This window comes from Citrus clementina, unplaced genomic scaffold (genome assembly GCF_000493195.1).
Source record: "Citrus clementina cultivar Clemenules unplaced genomic scaffold, Citrus_clementina_v1.0 scaffold_5, whole genome shotgun sequence".
Classification (NCBI taxonomy): Eukaryota; Viridiplantae; Streptophyta; class Magnoliopsida; order Sapindales; family Rutaceae; genus Citrus; species Citrus x clementina.
Genome location: NW_006262201.1, coordinates 3,895,501 through 3,918,045, shown reverse-complemented (window position 1 = coordinate 3,918,045; position 22,545 = coordinate 3,895,501). Strand labels below are relative to the sequence as shown.

Below are 22,545 nucleotides of genomic sequence, written 5' to 3'. Positions count from 1 at the left end.
AACCTTTAATCGGGGAACTTTTGTAAATTGTATTTTTATATTGCCTCTTTATATTGTTTAATGAAGAATGGACCTTTAATCAAGGAACTTCTGCTTATTATCTTTTTAGTTTGGCTTTTCATATTGATTAAGAATGGTTAACAATTTAGATATATTTTAATAAAAGTTAGGTAAATTTAAACACTAGAAAATTAATTAAATAAAATTAATTTTCTTGTAATTGCTGTTCATAGATTACTACTCATATGATATTGTTCACTAGTTATTATTCATAAGTTACTATTTATTTCACTGTTCATTTACTATTCATAAATTTATCGATTATGCAATGGTAAATTCAGAAAGTAATACACATAGATGATATATACGTAGTTTTAATCATAATCCTATATTCACAAGGTCACGCCCATTAAGTAATTTACTGAGTAATGAAAGATTACAACCTTTGGGATTGTTACACAATTTCATACTCCTTCAAACACTGGCCACATCTTAGTTGAATCAACCAGTCGAACTTGTTTCGCGAGCACCACTCACTTTCACTTGTGTTTACTGCTTCCTTGAAATCTCCTCAATATAGAAAATGACCCTTCATCCTAAAGATTCATCCTAAAGAGACCATAGTAATCATCAAAGATGTCTAACGATAGACTATATATATTGAAGGTACGAAAACTAAAACATCAAGAATATATGAAATAGGGAGGTTTTCTTTGGCTTTTGCAAGTTGGCTGCTTCTTTGTATGAAATACAATATTGTTTCGCTAGTTTTTAATATGTAAAATACTTCTCTTTATATAAGTGTAGTATTTCACGAAAACGAGCAGAGGAGTACTGATAACTCTCATTTCATATTAAAAACTAACTGACATGTTTTCATTACTTAAATCAAGATTACTTAGAAAGTAACTGACATGTTTTCATTGCATTTTAGTTATATTTTCTAAAATCAGTCCTTCTTGTTCTTTTCTTATTTTCTATTTATTCATGAGGATGTTTTGATGACTAAAACTATTTTATTTATTTTTTTCACAAATTATAAATTGAATTTGTTTGTAGTTGAGTGATAAACAATCTAAATGGATATTTGACTGATATATACGTATTGCTCTGTGTTTGCTATAGCATTTTGTCTTAATTGTATTTATTTTAATTTTTTATTTCAGTTTATCACCCATTTAGTGGATACTAGCAAAAAATGATCCTAAAAAAGGTAACTTAGTGAAACAAATTAAGATAATACTTGGTTTTAGATTGGGTTTCTAAAGTTCTATTAATCTTGATTTGAATAGGGCTATGTTTGATCTAAGATTAGTGAAGAACTAAATATAGGGATTCACCTTGTAGGGTAATTGGAACCCAGAACGCATAATACTATATCCAATGTTAGCATAACAACTTATCACTGTTAGATTGCATATAGATATAAGATATCCAACAGGCGATAGCTGAGGATGCATAAGGGATTCTGCCCAGTGCAGTAGAAAATGTTGTAGCAACAGGTTCTTAATTAGAAAAATAGTCAAAACCATTAAGTGAGTTTAATAACTCAACTACTCATTTCTTGTTGATTGCATATTCGTGTTTGATTTAAGATTTCATTTATTGCATTTTTAATTTAATTATTTTATTTTAATTTAATCTAAATTGCATTGACAGAATTTCTGTAGCAAATTTGATAACATCCATCCCTGTGGAGACGATCTTGATTACTCATCATTATATTACTTGTTGTGTACACTTGAACATTGACTCCCATAGAATTAGAATTTACACACCAATTTTTTGGCGTCGTTGTCGGGGATCGATTGTTTATTGTGATTTGTGAAATTAATCTTGAACGGTGTTAATTTTTATTTTTAATTTTCGTTTGTTTATTTTGTTGGCAAACAACCCTTGCATGTGCAAATATAAACTAGTTGAATTTCATCTTGATCCAAAAATTGAAAGAAATGTAAGGAGATTTAGAAAAGGGCACAAAAATTCAAAAGTTGTTGTAGCAATTGATGATTTGCAAGATATGGGAAATTTGAACCCCTAAGGAGAAATACAATCAGTAATTGCTCAAGGAGGTAAAAAAGGTTAGAATGGATAGAATATTCATAGGCAACCAAGCCGTAACAATATTATTTACATGGAAAATGATTGAGACAAAGCCATTAGAGACTATGTAGTGTTGACTCCTCAAGCCATAAATCCTGAAATAGTTAAACCCGAAGTGCAAGCTGATAATTTTAAGCTTAAACTCGTGATGTTTCAGATGTTGCAGACAGTGGGACAATTCAATAGGCTGCCATCGGAAGATCCTCATATACACCTTAAGTTGTTTTTGGAAGTAAGTGATACTCAAAAGATTGTTGGAGCATCGCATGAAGCATTGCTCCATAATATATGAATACTATATATAGGAATAACCTCTTTATAGTAATAAAAAATTGTAGTCCCAACCTAAGACCAATTACAATTAGGAATAAACTTCACATTGTAATAAGTTATATTTTTTGTAGGTCCCATCTTAATAAACTTACGTCCACATAGTAATAATATTTCAAAAATATATGCTATGTTACATTAAATAATTAAGATGGAACAAAATATCTTTCTAAAGTTACTTGTGACAATGATTTATTCTTTAAAGTTGTAATTACATCTTTCAACTTGTGGGTATGTATTAATTGGTCAGTATAGACATCGGTGGAAACCAAAATATTTTTAGCTTCTCAAGTATATTCGTAGCTTTCTAGCATGAAACTTTTTATATTAGTTTTTTTAAAACTATATATCATTTTTATTAATATCTATCAATTGAATTTGACTCACCAATTAATTTATTAATGTCTATACATTGAATTTGACTCACTTATTAATTTATTAATATATGGCATAATTTGCCTCTAAATTGAAATGCAAGTTACGCAACCCAAGAGGGGGTGAATTGGGATTTCAAATTTTATGTTAAACAATTCATGCAACAATTCAATCTAATGCCTTAATGGAATTCAAAAATAGTAAATTCAATATAGCACAATAATAAAAGAGTAAGGGAAGAGAAAACAAACACAAGGATTTTTACATGGTTTAGCAATCTCCGCCTACGTCCATGCCTCCAAGCTAACCCGGCTTGAGGATTTCACTATTCAAGCCTCCCAAGGCTTCAAATGTTTACAATTGACTTCCAAGGTGTCGATGAACCTTTAAAATCAAGAGATTATCACCTCAATCTCTTCACCCCAAGTGTTTCTCACACTTGTACACTCACAATTGATAAGAAATGAAAATTACAACAAAAACTCTCTTTAAGAGTGGATATTGCAAATAATAACACAATAATGATTCAATCTATGATGATTTGCGATTTAGAAGCTCAATTTATGTTATATGATCTTGTTTATACTTGCATTAGTCCTTAAAATGAAGTTGGAGTTAATTTTTTATATTTAAAGCCCGAAAACTAGCTGTTATAGGCAAATTTCTGCAACCAAGCGGTTAGCCGCTTGATTTATGCGGCTAGCCGCTTGTAACAGTGATATTACCGTTATTTTTGAATTTTGCTACAGTAATATTGTTCACTAAAATTATACTTTGACCTAAAATTTTCTATAATTATATTATGACCCAAAATGTCCTAAAACTTTACAAATATGTCTAATTTTAGGATTTCTAAATAATAATTGTCATTCTAAAACTTTTTAAAATTATGATATGACCCCAAATATATTATTATTTTTCAAAGAGGTCCTTTTTAAAATTTAACATAATACCCATATTTTTCAAAGTTCTCAAAATCTTTCGCTGTAGTCCTAAATTATAGTATGGCCCAAACATTTCAAATGTTTGCAAAAAGGTCCAACTCCGAAATTCAAAATAATACTTATTAAAATCAAAGATTACAAAACTTTTCAATTAAGTCCAAATTGCTCAAATCCACAAAATACTCTACCTTATAAAAATAAAGCCTTTTAGTTTATGAAAAACAATTATTTAAATTAATCTCTTGAGCTTCTCAAATACTAATTCATGCATCAATTAAATTATACCGGCTTTATGAGAATTTATCGCAATAATTTATCCTTTGAGCTCTAAACTTTATTCTTGATTTTGCCGTTGTCCGTTGAGTGTCTTCAACTTGATTTCACTTGATTCGCTTGCATAAATATTATCCTTAAAAAACTAGTGAAAATGTGAAATACAATATTTATTAAATCACTTAAGACACATGTTAGTTATCATCAAAATTACATTATGTGTAGCCTTTTAGGCTAACATATATCACTTGCATTAGGGGTAATTAACCAAAGATAATAATTTTTGTATTATATCTCTATTGAGTTATAACCTCTTTATAAAAATAAATTTCTCTAGTTCCAATAATATGACTATACAGAAGTTTTACTCTATGTGTGTGTGTGTATATATTTATATTTGAAAAATAATATTTATTAACTTTTTGTTTATTTATTAGAGGAACCTATTTATTTCATTTATTTACTTTTTTTTAATTTCCTCTCTCTTTTTTTTTCAAAATTTTATTTTCTTTGGATGATGCTGTTGAATGTATCATTATCTGCTTCCTCTCTCTCCTCCCTTCGTCTTCTCCCAATCTTTGTCTTCTTCATTCATTTTTTTTCTCTTTCTTTGTCTTCGTGTCATTTTCTTTTCTTTTTTCCCTCCTTTTCTTCTTCTTTCTTTGTCTTCTTCAATTTGTTTTCCATTTTTATTTTCCTCTTTTGCTCCTTCTTTCTTCTTCTTCTTCTCTGGGATTCATCTTCTCCACAGTGAATGCGTCTTCATGGAGCAATGGCTAACTGGCTATGGTGTCATACAACACTATGATGGCATCGAACGACGATTGTCAGGTCGATTTGTTGGTGTTGGATTGGGTGATATGAAATCATGAGTGAAAATGTTGTAAAAATTCTTAATTTTAATTTTTTTCCCATTTGTAATGCGATGCAACCCTCTTTTGGGGTTTGATTTTTACGGATTTTACTGCATTAAGTTTATGGGTTAATTTAGGAGTGCTTATTTTATAGATTTGTAGCTTAAAAATGTCAAAAATATAGGAGAGCTTCTGGCAAATTTCTTCGGGAAGATACTTATTGATGATTTTATTTAGTTACGTTAGATGGAACTAGTTAGGCTTGCCCTTGGAGTTCGGAGCAATTTGTTTTCTAATATTAAGTTGTGTTATTAAAATACATTTTTTCAAAAGAAAAATATAGAAGTTTAAATAGACTATATTTGAAATTAATTAAAATATTATCCTATCTAATTTTTAATTTTGTGAACAATTAGTTAAATCTAACGATACATATTTATGCAAGTATTGATGCTATAATTTTTATAACCGCATTATTGAATGGCCCTTATTATTATTGTTGTTGTTGTTGTTAATAATACTATTATTATCATGAACAATAACTATTAACTAATAATAATGTCACAAATATTATAATAAATAATGATACTAATTACAATAATATATTAAGTTGTAAACCGGCATGATTGTTATTACCTTATTTTTGTCAAGATTCTGTCAACTTTTCTGTGTGAATATCATTACTTATCTATTGTGCAGCCAATATCAAAATGTGACTATTAAATATGAAAAAGTATATTAAGTTGTCGGATGAGCAATCACACCTTGAACCATTGCAACTCTCGCTGCATCTGCAATGCTGCACCAACCACTTCACTTGAAGGTCCTAATCTTCCCACTAAATACAGGATGTTGCCAGAATTGTCTCCTAAAGTCACCAAAATGTAGTGAAAGTTACGCGACGTAGGAGATTAAAAACTTTTTCACGGCGATGTAAAACTGCAAGATCAAATATGTTATGGTCATTTTTGTTTGTCTAGTTAGCAGACCAATCATATGCCATAAAAAATTCATTGGCGAACTCAGAAATCCCCAATTTTGTAGCTGTGAACATTGCCGCCGACAAATGTTTTGCGTTTTGATAGTTAGTCCAAATCACTCCTTCATAGTGTTACATATTTGGTCTTATTGTTTCTTTTTTTAAAAAAAATAATTGGCTGTCGTTAGTAGATATCTCATAGTCCTAATCTAATGCAATCTGTTGCTATTTCATTGTAGGAAGTAGTTGCAGAAGGTTAATGGCAACACTTTAGCTATTTTTCCGGACATAAACGTTGTAATTTTTGGCTAGTTATTCCAAGCCACTAGTGAATAAAAGAGATCAGACAAGTTTCATTCAATAATTCAAGTACAAAGGTCCTAAGGTCCTCGATCAACCTGACGAATTTCAGTTATTTAAAAATTTTCACAATATGTTCCAACAAACAAAACAGGAACAATCCCCAGTACATCCAATAGTGGTATCAAAGCATAGGCATGGATCAAAGGGTAGAGAAGTCAGTGTCGGATATAAGTTCTGTCATGACTGGTCAACTACAGATTTTGGAGAAGATCAATGAACTATTTGGAGTGCTTAATTCAAATAATTCCCTGCCGGAGACCAAAATGGAACGAGAGGAAGAAGACTGCTCTAATGGCCCACCCCACGATCAGGGGCGATTGGGAAACACCATGGGCGGTCATCAAAGTAGCACATAACAGTCATATGTTCCAAGGTTGATCAAACTTGATTTTCCACGGTTCAATGGCAATGAAGACACGACTAGTTGGGTTTGTTGAGATGAACAGTTCTTTCACTTTATCAAACTCTATAAGAAGAACGTGTGGCACTGGCTTCATTCCATTTAGAAGGAGATGCTCAACTATGGTTCCAATTGATCAAACAGGAGGGAAACAGTATGACTTGGCAAGAGTTTTGTGAAGGCTTACATGCTAGATATGACGCCTCTCAATTTCAAGACTTTTTTGATGAATTAATCAAACTACAACAGGTTGGCTCTATATGTGATTACCAGACCTAATTTGAGAAGTTGTTACCTAAGGTGGGACGTCTTTCACAAGATCGACAAGTTAGCTGTTTCGTTGGTAGGTTGAAAGACACCATTAAGGTAGACGTTCTTGCCTGTAGGCCAACCACATTTACATCAGCCATTGGACGAGCCCTATTGTATGAAGCTCAAAACATCTCACAGCGACGTAACACTACCACTGTTGAGGTAAAAAAGAACTATTCGGTGAAAAAAGAACTAATTCATGGCAATTCAACCCTTCCGGTTCAGCGATTAGCACCAACGGAAATGCAAGAAAGACGAGCTAAAGAATTATGTTACAATTGTGATAAAAAGTTCACTTCTGGGCACCATCGCAAACAATTATTTTTTATTGAAGCATGTTATGACGGTGACAATGATGTGGTTACGGACGAGGATGAGGCTATTATAGAAGATTCCAACGTGGTGCCAGAGATCTCTTTACACGCAATTTCTAGAGGTACAATGCAAGTAAAATGGACTGTTGGGTCACTTACCACAATTGTTTTGGTGGACTTAGGGAGCACCCACAATTTCACCAGTGAAGACATTGCAGGAAGGTGGGATTACAACCCGAAGTTGAAGAGCAATTCAAAGTGGTGATGGTATCATAAAAACGACTTCCCAGTCGTAGTAAGTGCACTAATGTTTAAGTTATTATTACAGGGAATTTTTCATATTTTTGTTGATTTTTATCTTCTTCTATTGGAGGTATATGATATAGTGTTAGAAACTCAATGGCTACGAACATTAGGCCAAATAATATGGGACTTTGAAGAACTACAGATGAGCTTTAGAATAGCAAATAAGGAGATTATCTTAAGAGGGTAGTCTATTGCAAATGATAAATTGGTGGGGAAATTGGAGTTGAATTGGGAAATAAGGAAGTGCGGAAAAGGGATGGTGCTTCAGTTATCTTCAATGAATAACTTATTTCAAGATATTACCATGAAGAGTCAACAATCCCCATCATTGCAAAAGCATTTAGAAGAACTTGATGATGTCTTCGATGAGCTCAAAGGCTTACTACCTTCACGTACCCATTGTTGAATTCACTGATGAAGCTGAACCAAATTCAACACACGTTGGAGTGCCAGCTGGAATCAATCCAACTGTAAATTCAGTAGCTAATCTGGGAATGAAAGTGAAAGGTGCACGTGAGAAGTTGGAAAGTTCCAGATGGCAAAACTGTTATGAAGAGATTCCCATGCATCTGGATTATGAAACAATTAGTTACTAATTCAGCACTTATTAATTGTATTGAAATTAGTTAGATCAGAGTTTGTTACTTTGCAGTTCTATTGGTTAGCTGTAACAAAGTGCTCAGCAAGGAATCAGAACTATCTAGATTCCACTATAAATTCTGAGCTAAGCTAATTTCTGTATAGTGTGATTCAATAATATGAAATGAATTACAGTTCTCCATTTTCTCTCTTTTAATCTTCAAATTCCAACTCCATGATCATAAAATTCCTTTAAAGGTAGGAAGTGAGCCAGTATATGTTAAGTCATATCGTTATCCTCATTTTCAAAAAATAGAGATAGAAAAGATTGTTGCTGATTTGCTCTCCTCAGGTGTTATTAAGTCCAGCAATGGTCCTTATTCACCACCTGTCATCTTAGTTAAATAGCATAATGAGTCTTGGTGAATGTGTGTCGATTATCGAGCTCTAAACAAGATTACTATCAAAGATAAATTTTCAATTCCAGTTATTGATGAAATATTGGATGAATTAAAGGGGGCAACTATTTTTTCGAAGCGGGACTTACGAAATGGATATGATTAAATTCGGGTAGCATCCAGTTCACACCAAAGACAGCTTTTCGAACACACCATGGTTACTATAAATTTCTCGTCATGCCGTTTGCCCTTACCAATGCTCCATCTATTTTTCAAGCTCTAGTGAATGAGGTATTCCAAGACTACTTGGGTAAATTTATTCTTGTACTTTTTTAATGACAGTCTTGTGTAAAGTAAGTCTAGGAGTGAGCATTTGCATCATTTAAAATTTATATTGGCTGTATTAATTAAGATCTCACCAGCTATTTGTCAAGAAGAAACAATGTCAATTTGGCCAATAAGAGATACAATGCCTAGGTCATGTAATTTCTAATGTAGATACGCTTAAAAATTACTACAGTGATGAATTGACCAAAGCCGAGTGTTGATGCTGAAATCTGCTCGCCCTTGGACCGACCAGATTCTGTCACCAACGTTTATGTTATCAATTGTTGCTCGAACCACTGCGGTTGGAATCGCTTTCCTCTTCCTTACTAGACCTACGTTCACCAAAAACAGATCAGAGACGCCGGTGGTTTTGCCGGCGTAAACCCTCTGATGCCTAAGTTAGCACAAGGTGTTTACGGGAAAACAGTTAAATTTTGATTCAAGAGTGGTTCTAATTTGCTCGAAGTTTGTAATAAAATTGCCTAGTTTCAATTTGGCAGCGTTTTCCCTCTCTCCCATTTTTCTCTCCTTTTCTTCATCGATTTCTTCTTCTTTTATAGCCGCTGTCCCCACGTTTCCGTTTACCATTCATCCCACCTTTTTCGGGTAGTGACAGCCCCTCATGGGACTCTAACTGTTACATTGTGGGTAAACGTGGATCTCGCGTGTCCTTCAACGGTTCTGGGAAAAGCGCAACTACCGCGATTCTGTGGGATCGTGTTTCCGCTTTTTGGGGGACGAGTACCGGCTCGGTATTTGACTCTGGTCGGTATTCGTCTCTGATCAGCTCATGTTACCCCTGTTCTGCTCGTTCCATTTGGCTGAGGTGATTCATGCCGGGGTGGAAATAGTAGCATGGCCGACCTGGTGCTTTTATTTGCTTAACACCAGTCCCCAAGTTTCTGGTCTTGTGAGTGAAATGAGTCAAGAGTAGAAACTGATAGTCAAATCTTACCAATCCGGGGGCTTCTCCTCTGGTCTTCCGTCTACCGGGTTGGACCTGAGGTATCATTTTTCTTCAGGGGAGATTTTGACCTGAGCATGGGCCTAAATGAGTATGTCCATTGCGTATCTGGGCTTGCATCTAGCCTGGCCTCTTATAACGATTGGTGACGTGGCATCTCCCGACTCTTCGTATTTGAAATTTGAAACGACGGACTATCTGTCCTTGATGTACGGTGAGTGAGCTGGCGTCTCTATCACTTAAATGCTTTCATTTCCCCCTTTTCGTTTCAAATCCCTAGACTTATATCTTCATCGCTTTGTTATTCATCTCTTCGTCGTTAACTAACTCCCTCTCTGAACTTTGCTTACACTTCTCGTGTCTGGAGTATCCACTCGCTGGATTTTTTCTCTATCACGGTCGCGCCATCAGTGCCAGTTCAATCCAGGTATTGCATTTAACTTCTCCTCTGGTTGTTGTTGATTGGGTTCTGTGTTGCCCTTTTTGTGTCCATATACTCGAGTTTTCTTTGTTTTCTTTTGAGGTTACGATATGTCAAACCGAAAAAGAAAATTAATTGTTGATGAGGATGATGAAGAATCAGGGGATTCAGGCCTCAACATGTCAATACCCACCGATTTCTTAGGTCCCTCCAGTAATGTAGGTCCTTCCCATGGCAGGGATACCCTTGAGTACCCACGCCCCTTGGTTGTTTCTTCCTCTCCCGAACTAGAGCTTGTAGGGAATAGAGGTGGACCTGCGTCAGGATCTGGTGACAACCACAACTCTGGTGGGGTTGGGATCCCTGAAGGAGTTGGCGATGGTGAGGGGAGCAGTTCCGGACCGAGCGGTCCTGCTAAGAAAAGGAATCTTGGCCATAGGGTGGAGGCTGATTCCTACCCTATTGATTACATAGCCTGTGCCACCACCCAAACTGACTTATTCAAGCTTAGGAACCTCTACGACATTCCTGAGGAGGTTCTCCTTGTAGTTCCTGGGAAGGGTGATGTTCCTAGTCGGCCTCCACGGGGGTATGTGACAATGCACCTAGAGAGTTTCAAACTAGGAGCTCAGCTGCCCCTTCAGCGTTATTTTTCCAAAATATTGGGGGGTATGCACCTGGCCCCAAGTCAGCTACACCCGAACGGGTGGAGGGTTCTCTCGGCAATGTTTGTGTTGTGGGAAAGGTGCGGGTCGGAGGAACCTTCCCTTGTTGAAGTGAAATATCTGTATCAGCTGCGGAGCAGCCCAAGGGAGGCAGGCTGGTATTACTTCATGTCCAGTTCCGCAAAGAGAAAGCCAATCACTAGTTTCCCCTCCTCGTGCAAAAATTGGAAGAACAAATTCTTCTTTGCTGGGGGAGCTTGGTGTCCAACAGCTCGTTCGTTGGGTGGTGATATTTACCTTCCAACACATTTTATCACCCCAGGTCGTTCATTTTTTGCCTATACTCTTTCTCGACGTGTTACTTATTGGGTTCTTTAACCTTGTCTGTTCTTTCAGAGTCGTTGGGTTTGATAAAGGGGCTTGAAGACCGACCTTTGCTTCAGGTGGAAACTGCTCTGTTGAACGCGTCTACCTGCCAAGACCTCTTGTCGCCAACAAACCTGGTCGGTTCGGGCCTAGTAGACATAGCCACTGGAATGGATAACAAGATCCTCAGCGCGATGAGCAGGAAGCGTGGTCGGGCTCCGAGTAGCTCCAACAACCTTCCCCCTCCTCCAAAGAAAAGCAGCGTCGGTCCCTCCAAGGCTCCTGTCCCTGCTCTGCCCCCTCCCCCACCCCGTAAGAGTGGTGGGGAGAAAACCTCCGACAAGAGTCCTGAGGTCAGCGTGCAGTCTGGGGACCGATCTTCTCCTCTTCCATCTCGGGATCAAGGTGACTACCTGAGCTCATATCAAAAAGATTACAAAAGGTCGGTTGGGCCCAAGATGGTGAAGGACATCGAGAGCATGGACCTCTCCGAGTTAGCTGCTTCTGTTCAAAGAGTCTCCTTCAGACTGGCCACAATGGTTTCGTGTTACAAGACCGGGTTCGCGCGTCATGAGAGGAAGCTTCAAGCTGATAACCAGGAGTTGAAAAAGAAAGCCGAATCTGCTGATCGGTCCAAGGAGAAGCTGGCCGAGCTGAACAAGCAGCTTACGGAGCTTGAGGAGAAAGTTGCGATTGCTGAGTCTACTTCCTCCAAGCTTGAGGGTGAGCTGGGTGATCTGAAATCCGATCTTCAAGCTACTCAAAGTGAAAGAGATACTCTGAGGACCGCCCTTGAGGGAGAGATCAAATCCCTGAGTGACCAGCTGGCTGAAGAGAAAGGTAAATCCGCTGATGTGGATGATCGGTTGGATGCTGAGTATAACTCCGGGGTTGTTTTCAGCTATAAGTGCATCATGTCTGTACTCAAGGAAGAATACCCCGAGCTCGACATGAGCAAGCTGGAATCTGGGGTGGAGAGGTATATGACTGGGGCCGGCCAGGGAGATAAGGAGCAGGATGAGCAAGAGCAGGCGGAGGTTCCTTTGAATGGGGAGCAGGAGGGTGAAGCTGGGCAGCGTGCTTTTGAAGTGGGGCAGGGGTCCATGCCTCCTCCTCCCGATGTTGCTGATCTTCCACCTCCCGAGGTAGCTGACCCTTCACCTGCTGAGGCCGTTGATCCTCCTAATCCTTAGGTCTATTTTTGTGAAGACTGTAGTTTTTCATTTGCCCTGTAAACATTTGAACGTTTATATAAAAAATTTCTTAAATGTTCTCTATTGGCTTTCTTATCTGGTTTCGCCTGTTGGTTCTTTAGTGCATCGAACAGGAATAGGCATCCGTTTGCCTTGGTAAAAATTTTCGCAAAATCGCCTGCTGGTCTTTGGTGACTGAGCAGGAGCAGACACATATTTGCCTTAGTAAAAGTCTCATAAATTTAGCTGCTGGCCCTTTGTTGTCCGAGCAGAAGTAGACACTTTCTTGCCTTAGTAAAATTTTCGTAGATTAGCTGCTGGTCTTTTGGTGACCGAGCAGAAGCAGACACTTTCTTGCCTTACTAGATTAGTTACTGGTCTTTCGTTTGACCGAGCAGAAGCAGGCACTTACTCGCTTTAGTAGATTAGCTGCTGGTCTTTCGTTTGACCGAGCAGAAGTAGGCACTTACTTGCCTTAGTAGAATCTTCGTAAATTTAGCTGCTGGTCTTTCGTTGACCGAGCAGAAGTAGGCACTTACTTGCCTTAGTAGAATCTTCGTAAATTTAGCTGCTGGTCTTTCGTTGACCGAGTAGAAGTAGGCACTTACTTACCTTGGTAAGATTTTTGTGGACTTATTAGCCGGGGGATTCCATACTGAATTCATCTTTATTGAAATTTGAATGCGTTACAAAAATACAAAATATATGCATGTGCACTAAGCCACCATGCATTTGACAAATATAACTTATCAAATTGAAGATTTAGTAGAGTATTTTGCTTACTGGAAATACTTCTTTAAGTGCTCGGCGTTCCACGACCTCTTCACGTTTCGCCCATCTGGGTATGCTAACTCATAAGCTCCTGGTCCCGTGGCTCGTATTACTCTATACGGGCCTTCCCATCTTGGGCCAAAAGCACCATGGTTGGGATCTCTGGTATTTTGATTCACCTTCCTAAGTACCCAATCTCCTGCTCGGAACTGCCTCACGCGTACATTCTTGTTGTAATAACGCGTGACCCTTTGCTGACACTGGGCCACTTTCTGTGAGGCCCCTTCCCTTTTCTCCTCAAGTAGGTCCAGGCTTAGGCAGATCTGCTCGTCATTTTCTTCCTCAGCGAAATATTCCGTTCGATGTGTCCCCACTCCAATCTCTGCTGGGACTACTGCCTCATGACCAAAAGCTAAAGCGAACGGGGTTTCCCCTGTAGCAGTTTTGTGAGTTGTCCAATAAGCCCACAATACCCCTGGTAGCTCGTCAACCCAGGCTCCCTTCTTCTCTCCCAATCTGGTTTTCAAGAGCTTCTTTATCACTTTGTTGGCTGCTTCCACTTGCCCGTTTGCCTGGGGGTGTGCGGGGGTGCAGAACTTCAGGTCCACCCCCAAATTTCGGCAAAACTCTCTGAAGTTACTGTTGTCAAACTGTCTCCCATTGTCTGTAATGATGGCATAGGGGATCCCATATCGGCAGATAATGTTCTTCCAAATAAAATCCGTTGTCTTTCTCTCCGTGATTTGGCTGAGGACTCCCACTTCTACCCACTTGGTGAAGTAATCTATTGCCACAATTACATGTGTCGCCGCTCCTCGGCCTTTCGGTAACGGACCAATCAAGTCGATTCTCCATTGGGCAAAAGGCCATGGGGATGTCATTGTGGTCAGCTTTTCTGGGGGTTGTACAGGAACCTCAGAGAAGCTTTGGCATGTTTTGCAGTTTTTTGCCATCTTTTTTGCATCCTGGTGCATGGTCGGCCAGAAGTATCCTTGCCAGAGTGCCTTGAAGGCTAAAGTTCTTGCTCCTGAGTGATTGCCGCAAATTCCTTCATGAATTTCCCTTAGTACATAATCTGCCTCCTCATCATCCACACATCGCAAAAGGGGCAAGGTGAACCCTCGGCGGTACAGCACTTCATCTAGTAGCGTGTACCTCGCTGCTCGGCATTTTAACTTTCTCGCTTGCCTTTTATCCTCAGGTAAAACTCCGTCGCGGATATACGCGCGAATCGGGTCCATCCAGGATTCTCCAGTGCTTACTCTCATCACCTCCACTTCCTCCCCTATGCTCGGCGAGGTCCTTACCTCTAGGGGAACCGACTTAGGTAATTTCGGGTCTGCAATCGCAGCCATCCTAGCCAACATATCCGCTCAGTAATTCTCATTCCGGGATATTTGCTTTACCTCTACCTCTTGGAAAAGCCCAACCATCTGTTTTGCTTTCTTCAGATAAAGACCCATCTTCTCCCCTCTTGCTTGGAACTGATCGCTGAGCTGGTTACATACTAGCTGGGAATCGGCTCGGATTTCTACCCTTTCTGCTCGTAGTGCATGTGCCAGACCGAGCCCGGTAATGAAGGCCTCATATTCAGCTTGGTTATTCGTAAGCTGGAACTCGAACTTTACAGCATAAGACACCTCAACACCTTCTGGGCTTCGTATTATAACTCCTGCCCCGGATCCCTGTTCACTACGTGACCCATCGACCATTACCAGCCACACCTCCTTTGGATCCTCCTGTTCTGCTGGTTGTTCCTCTTAGACCTCCCTTCCTGGTCCAGCACGGTCAACCATAAAATCAGCCAGGGCTTGGGCCTTGATTGCTCCTCGGGGCCTGTATGATAAGTTGAATTCGCTCAGCTCCACAGACCACTTTACTAACCGACCTGACGCATCTGGTTTTTGAAGCACTTGCCGAAGGGGCTGGTCAGTCATCACAACGATCTGATGGGCTTGGAAATATGGTCGCAGCTTGCGTGCTGCCGTTATCATAGCCACCGCCCACTTCTCCATTAGTGGATATCTGGTTTCTGCGTCTACCAGAGCCTTGCTTGTGTAGTATACCGGGTGTTGCTTCCCTTCTTCTTCCCTGACCAGGACCGAGCTGGTAGCCCGTTTGGAGATTGCCAAGTACAAAAGCAGCTAGTCACCCTCTCTCGGAGTTGAGAGTAACGGAGCGAGGGCCAAGTATTCCTTCAGCTGTCCAAATGCCTTCTCGCATTTCGGTGTCCATTCCATCTTCTTCCCTTTCTTTATGATTTGGAAGAAAGGGTGGCACTTATCAGTGGCTCGCGAAATGAATCGGTTCAATGCTGCCAATTTCCCCGTAAGGCTCTGCACCTCCTTAACTGTTCGTGGGGACCTCATTTCTATCACCGCCCGTATCTTTTCCGGGTTTGCCTCAATCCCTCGATGGCTCACCAAGTATCCCAAAAATTTGCCCGAGTTGACCCCAAATACACATTTCTCCGGGTTCAGCTTCATTTCATACCTTATCAGCAATTCGAAGGTCTCTTCCAAGTGCTTCACATGCTCTTTTGGTTCTCTTGACTTGGTGATCATATCGTCCACGTATACTTCCATGGTGTGACCGATCAATGGTTTGAAGACTTTGTTCACTAGCCTTTGATAGGTAGCTCCTGCATTTTTCAGGCCAAAGGGCATCACCCTGTAACAAAACAGACCCATGTTAGTTATAAAGGTAGTGCTTTCCTCATCCTGCTCGTCCATGGGTATCTGGTTGTATCCGGAAAAGGCATCCATGAAACTGAGCAGACTATGACCCGCGGTTGAGTCCACCAACTGATCTATTTTTGGTAGGGGAAAGCTGTCCTTCGAGCATGCCTTGTTGAGGTCCGTGAAGTCCACACACATTCTCCACTTCCCATTGGCCTTCTTTACCAGTACTACGTTTGAAATCCATTCCGGGTATTTGGCTTCCCTTATAAATCCTGCTTTCAGCAGCTTTTCCACCTCGGCATTTATGGCCTTGTATCTTTCTTGGTTGAAGCACCTCCTTTTCTGCCTCACCGGCCTTGCCCCTTTCTTTTCTGCCAGCTTATGACAAGCTACCCCGCGATTAATACCTGGCATATCCTCATGAGACCAGGCAAATATGTCTGCATGGGACTGCAGACACTTCACCAGCTCGCCTTTTATTGCTTCGCCCAATTCTGATCGGACCTTAACCACTCTGCTAGGGTCATTCCTGCTTACAACAACTTCCTCCAGCTTCTCAACAGGTTCCTGGCGACCGTTTTTTGAATCCCCTCGGTTATCTAGAGAGGTAATTTGCAGTGTTTCCTTGGCCGCTGTAGCATAGCAGCTCCTCGCCATTCTCTGGTCGCCTTTTACTACACCCACAACTCCATTTATTCTGTACTTCAGCACCAGATAATGCGTGGACATTACACATTGGCTTATCCTCATGAACGGTCTCCCCAATATCATCTGGTAAGGACTTCTTTCCTCTACCACGACAAAGTCCAGCATCATCGTTCTTTCAAATGGCTTTGTCCCCACAGTAATCGGGAGTTCAATGATGTATTCGTCCGCTCCAGCTTTAAGTCTGAAATCCCCATATCATCTAGGGCCGACTTAAACAGAATATCGACTGAACTGCCCGTGTCCACCAGTATTCGCTGCAATTCTGTACCGGCCACCTTTGCCTTAATCACCAAGGCATCCTCATGAGGATACAGAATACCCTCTTCGTCATCCTCCGTCCACATAATGGGAACTTGCCGCACTTTTGCTCTTTTGGCTGCCGGCAAATTTAGAAGCACCTCTTTGCCAGTCATGGCGTATCTCCCATAGTTCTTCCGTGCCCTGTTTGAATCCCCGGCCAATGTTGGCCCTCCTGCTATCACACGGATGGCCGGCTGTTCTCGTTCCAGACCCCTCTCAACTCCTTCATCCCGTGTGTACTCTGACTCAATGACAGGGGACACTCCGTCTACATACTCATCCAAGTATCGGTTCCTTACTAAATCTTCCACCTGAATCTTCAGGTCACGACATTGGCTGATAGTGTGACCGTAAGTGTCGTGGAATTTGCAAAATCTGCCCTTATCCCGTCGATGAGCCGGTTTTGTTATTGGGGCTGGAGGGTATAGCAGGCCTCGTCCCTCGATCCTCTCATATAATTCCTCCATAGAGATCTTTAATGGAGTGTACTGTCTATAGGCTGAGCTCTGGTCTACTAGCTGAACTGCTCGGCTATCATGAATGTCACCTCGGGCTGTCCCAGTTGCTAACTGATCTGGTCGACTAGCCCTGGAATTGGTTGCATGTAATGCTCTGGGAGTGTTGTGGTAGGGGTGGGCAGCCATCTGTCGGAATTCTCGCTGCCGCTCTGGGATCGGGGGGCGTGGAGGTTGAGCCCGGCTGTGTTGGAACTGTTGTGCTCTCGGAGCTATGGGGTAAGGGCGGGACCGAGCTGATATTCCGCCCATCCCTGAAGATTCTCCAGTTCGCTTTCCCAACCCGCTCCCTTTTGGGGCTCTCCGCTCCTTTCACCTCAGCTCTTCCAGCTGTTCACTACTTTCTTTTCAAAGTAGTTTATTGTGGAGTGCGATGCAAGTGGATTGGGAACATTAGCTGTCTTAACCATTGCTTTTTTCAGTCAAGCCTTACAAGGGAAGATTCTGTTGCTGTCAACATATGAAAAAGAAATCCTTGCTTTGGTCCTAGTAGTGCAAAGATGGCGTCTATATTTATTGGGTCGTCAATTCATTGTCAAGACAGACCACCAAAGCTTGAAGTATCTATAGAGCCAAAGAATCACTACTACAACTCAGAAAAAATGGTTGTACAAGCTGATGGGATTTGATTTCATAATTTAGTATAAAAAAGTGGGAAGAAAATGTTGTGGCTGACTTTCTTTCAAGGAGAGAAGAGACAGGGAAGTTAATGACAAGGAGAGTAGTGGGAGACTAACAACAATTACCCAACCTGTTCCTAGTTGGGTGGGGGCTATTAAATAAGAAATTGAATTCAGTGTGGCTTTACAAATTACAAGGGCTACTCCAACGTATTAAGGCTGGGGAGGCAATAGATCCATGGAAAATAATGGATAAGGGTAATTTTCTTTAAAAAAAAAGATTTATCTTGAGGAAGATTCTTCTTTAATTAAAGACATTTTAGAACAATTCCATAATAGCACTCATGAAGGGTACCATAAGATATTTTAGAGTATAAGAGCCAATTTTTTTTCTTGGAAGGGCATGAGAAGTGCAATACGCAAATTTATTGCAGCATCCGACATTTGCCAACGACACAAGGTGGAACAGCTTGCTCCTGCTGGATTTCTTTAGCCTCTTCCTGTCCCACAACAGGCATGGGAAGATATTTCTATGGATTTCATTGATGGACTTCCAATGTCAAATGGAAAAGCTGCTATTTTGGCTGTTGTTGACAGACTATCAAAATATGCACACTTGATTCCTTTGTCTCATCCTTATACAACGGTCGGAGTTGCAAGAATATTTTTTGATAATATTTTTCAAGCTGCATGGAATGCCAAAAACTATTGTTTGTGATGGAGACTCAACCTTTATAAGTTTACTTTATTCAAAATGAATAGGACAGGCTTCAATTATACTTCAGCATACCATCCTCAAACTGATGGACAAAGCAAAGTTGCGAATCATACGGTTGAGATGTATTCGTGATGCTTTACTAGTTCAAGGCTTAAGGAGTGGAGTAAGTGAGCTAGCTTGGGCCGAGAATTGCTACAATGCCAGTTGGCATTCAGCAAGGAAAAGTACCTCGTTTGAAGTAGTGTATGGAAGACTTTGGCCCAGTTTATTGTCTTATATTCCAGGAATGACTCGTGTGGATGCTGTTGAAAGATGATTGATGACTAGGGACCGAGTTATTAAGGAGTTATGAGCAACTCTCAAGGAAGCCCAAGCACGCATTAAGAAGGTGTATGACAAGAATCATAGAGAACGACAATTTGAAGAGAGGGTGTGAGTTTATTTTAGGCTCCAGCCATATCGACAAATTTCGATTTCAATGAGGAAGAATCTTAAGCCGTCTCCTAAGTACTTTGGCCCATTCAGGGTTTCAAAAGAAATTGGAGCTGTTGCTTACAAATTGGAGCTACCCAAGGATTGTAAGATCTATCCAGTTTTTCATGTTTCCTTGTTAAAAAACAAAATTGGTGATAACGTTGGAGTCCATGAAGAGCTGCCAACAGTTGTGATTAAGGCCTTTAGGTTTCCTTTCTACCAAAAGAGAAAGACAGAGAGTTTTGGTAGAGAGCAGGCCTTTAGATTTCCTTTCTCTACCAAAAGTGGCCTCATCAGATTCAACATCAACTAATAAATCTCCAATCACGTGCAATATCGACTTAAAACCAAGTTCACCAATATTGGTGGTCAAGGCATCGGGATGATCAGTGACAAAATCTTCCACACCTTGCCAATCATTCTTCTCTATCATTCGGTATAACAGCCAATAACGACCACAATACTCATTCCCTTGAGCATCGGATCATCAGTAAAACTGAATCTATATTGCTTTTAACGATTTTAGAATACATTCATGATGAAGCAGGATATGCTAAAGTTAGCATCGCTATGATTACAAATGCTGATAATTAATTTCAGCCATATCAGATCCATTAAAGAAGAACATATGGAATCATCTTCAAATTCGTAATTCTAGAATTCTATACAAAGCTTCTCTCCTGGATACGTTTTAACTATAATGAATGATAAAGATTCAGCCATCATCTGGTTAATCAAGTTGCCAGTAATACGGGGATGTTCTGGTGGCGCTTATATCTCAGAAACTTCGTCATGTCTTGAGTCACAGTGAATGTCCATAAGAAGAAAGAAATCCTCCTCTAATATAAAAAGATAGAATAATCAACCGAAGTCACATGATGTGCTATTGATAAAGCTAATCCTGGAATCTTAATTATCCATTTCTTCTGTAAGCCTGATCTCAAAGCTTCAGCATCCTGAAACCTCCCAACTGATGCATAAACATTTGAAAGGAGCAAAACTTGACCAGATTCTCCAGGGGCAAGCTCAGATACCTTTTTTTGCTGCTAGTTCTGCTAGCTCTATGTTACCATAGAGCACGCATCCACTAAGCAAAGCCCTCCAAATATTTGCACCCAACCCTTCCAAAAGTGTACCAGCAAGCCCACTTGCATCTGATAGCAGCCCACTCGAGCAAGCAAATCAACCACACACCCATAATGCTCTTGGCTTCGCTTTACTTTGTTTTCTTCTATCATTGGATTGAAAATAACCAATCCATCATTTGTTAACCCTGCATGACTACAAGCATTCAAAATGCTCAAGTAGGTTGAATTATCGGGGACTTCCCTACTCTCCGTCATTGTATGGTACAGAGCAAGAGCAGTTTCCCCATGGCCATTGACCCCATACCCATTTATAATAGCATTCCATGATACAAAATCTTGAAGAAAACCCATCTCCTCGAAAACAATGTAGGCAAGGTCCACATTCCCACACTTTGAATATGACAATATAAGACTGTTTTGAACTGATCTATACCATGAGAAACCAGCTTCAAAAGCAAGACAATGGAGCTGCAGGCAGATCTCTAAGGCAGCCAGCTGACCAGAAACAGTAAGAATACTGACTAACATTATTGAATCAACGGAATCAGTTTTTTCTTGTCTCATCTTAATGAGTAGGTCCAAAGCCTCTCTTGCACACCCATTTTGCACATATCCTAAAATGACTGCGGTCCAGGAAACCAAGCTCTTCTCGGTTATTTGATTAAATCCAGACCTGGAAGAATCTAAATCACCACACTTGGAATAGATTGCAATGATAGAGTTCGAAAGGCATAGCTCTAATTGAAGGCCTCCCAAAACGACTTGTGCACGGAGTTGTTTTCCCCTCTTCAAATCTCCCAAAATTGCATTAGCTGAGATTAAATTCAATAGAGCAACCGTATCACAAATGATCCTACTCTTTTTCATTTCGCTAAAATCTTTAGAGCATCACCGACATATTCAAAGTCGACAAACAAACTCGTCATCCTCGTCCAACTGACAATATCTTTGCATTCCATCTCTCTAAATATTTGGATAGCAGCATCTAAATCCATCAAACATGAATACATGTCAAGTACAGAGTTAGTAACAGATATATCCAAAATAAGACCCAGCTTAATTGTCAAACAATGGATTAGTTCACAAAGTGCCCTTGAACCTGGTGCAGCATAACCCCTAATAACCGTCAACATTGTCACAGCATTAGGCACCAAACTAGACCCCCGAAAGAAATTAAATAAGAGAACAGCCTGTTCAAAAAGTTTATTACTTATAAACCCAGCAACAATTGCATTGCAAGAAACCACACATGGATTCTTTAGTCCTTCAAACAACTTATAAGAATAAAATACATTTCCCTATTTTGCATATGCATCAAGCATCACAGTACCAACTACTACATCAGATTCCAACCCAAATTTCACCATTAGTCCATGAATAGATCTCGCAAGTTCCAAGTTTTTCAAGCCTACTGCCGCAACAAGAACACCAACTATAATGAAAGAATTGGGCATGGGAGAGAGCTTTCATGGATTTCTCGTGAAACCCCTTTATAGAATATCCATGAATCACAATGGACCATGATACTGCATTCTTCTCAGGAATTTCATCGAACAGGTTCTTTGCTTCTATAATTTTTCCTGATTTGACATAGTTACTCAAGAGTTTGCTGGAATTGCACGGATCAATGAAAGAAGCTTAAGGTTTGTATGAAATAAAGCACTTATTCAGTTGGAAGCATATAAAAGGAGTTCTCTTGATCTTGTTTAGAAGCATATAAATCCTTGAGTTGAGTGTTGATGAGAAGTTGAAGACTTTGTAAGTGTTTCGATTAAAACAGAATCTATATTAGTTGTTATTATTCTTTTGAAAACTAATAATATCAAATCAGTAAATTAAGAAATTAATTAAAAATTAATGCGTAACCCAATCTTTTTATGTTAAGTTACCAAAGCAGTAGCCTAACCTATTAGATCATTCACTTCAAAGTCTAGTAACTGTATCCAAGCCAAATCCAGAATAAATTCAAAACTAGCATTTTTCAAATATCGCAGCTCGCAACTTAACAAACTAAGTTATCATTCAATTATAAAGAGGCTAGTTGATCAGCTGGATTACCTGCCGGATTCTTCTGGTGACTCGAGCAAGTGCAAAATCTCTGTCTGATCCATCTCCAAAAGTATTTCCGTAACCTTAGCTGTTGCATCAGGCTCCAGTTTTTCCACATGTGGGTAAAGATTCCCTCGCAGGTCGCAGCATCGTCC

General features: G+C 39.8%; 1 protein-coding gene and 1 pseudogene across 1 annotated transcript; one reads left to right on the top strand and one right to left on the bottom strand.

Annotated features, from left to right (window-relative positions):
• The first annotated feature begins 10,352 nt into the window (after positions 1-10,352).
• LOC112097784 lies at positions 10,353-12,466 on the top strand. Its single transcript, XM_024183364.1, has 2 exons — positions 10,353-11,193; positions 11,304-12,466. Exons 1-2 carry the CDS (start codon positions 10,353-10,355, stop codon positions 12,464-12,466), a joined length of 2,004 nt encoding a protein of 667 aa, XP_024039132.1.
• A 7,463-nt stretch (positions 12,467-19,929) lies between these two features.
• On the bottom strand, positions 19,930-21,850 carry LOC18041656 (annotated as a pseudogene).
• Between the last annotated feature and the right edge of the window lie 695 nt (positions 21,851-22,545).

Excerpts from the sequence above, each read along its gene's own strand:
- LOC112097784 (XM_024183364.1), top strand. The coding sequence starts at position 10,353 with ATGTCAAACCGAAAAAGAAAATTAATTGTTGATGAGGATGATGAAGAA. Across the intron at positions 11,194-11,303 it reads AACAGCTCGTTCGTTGGGTG|AGTCGTTGGGTTTGATAAAG; the intron begins GTGATATTTACC and ends CTGTTCTTTCAG.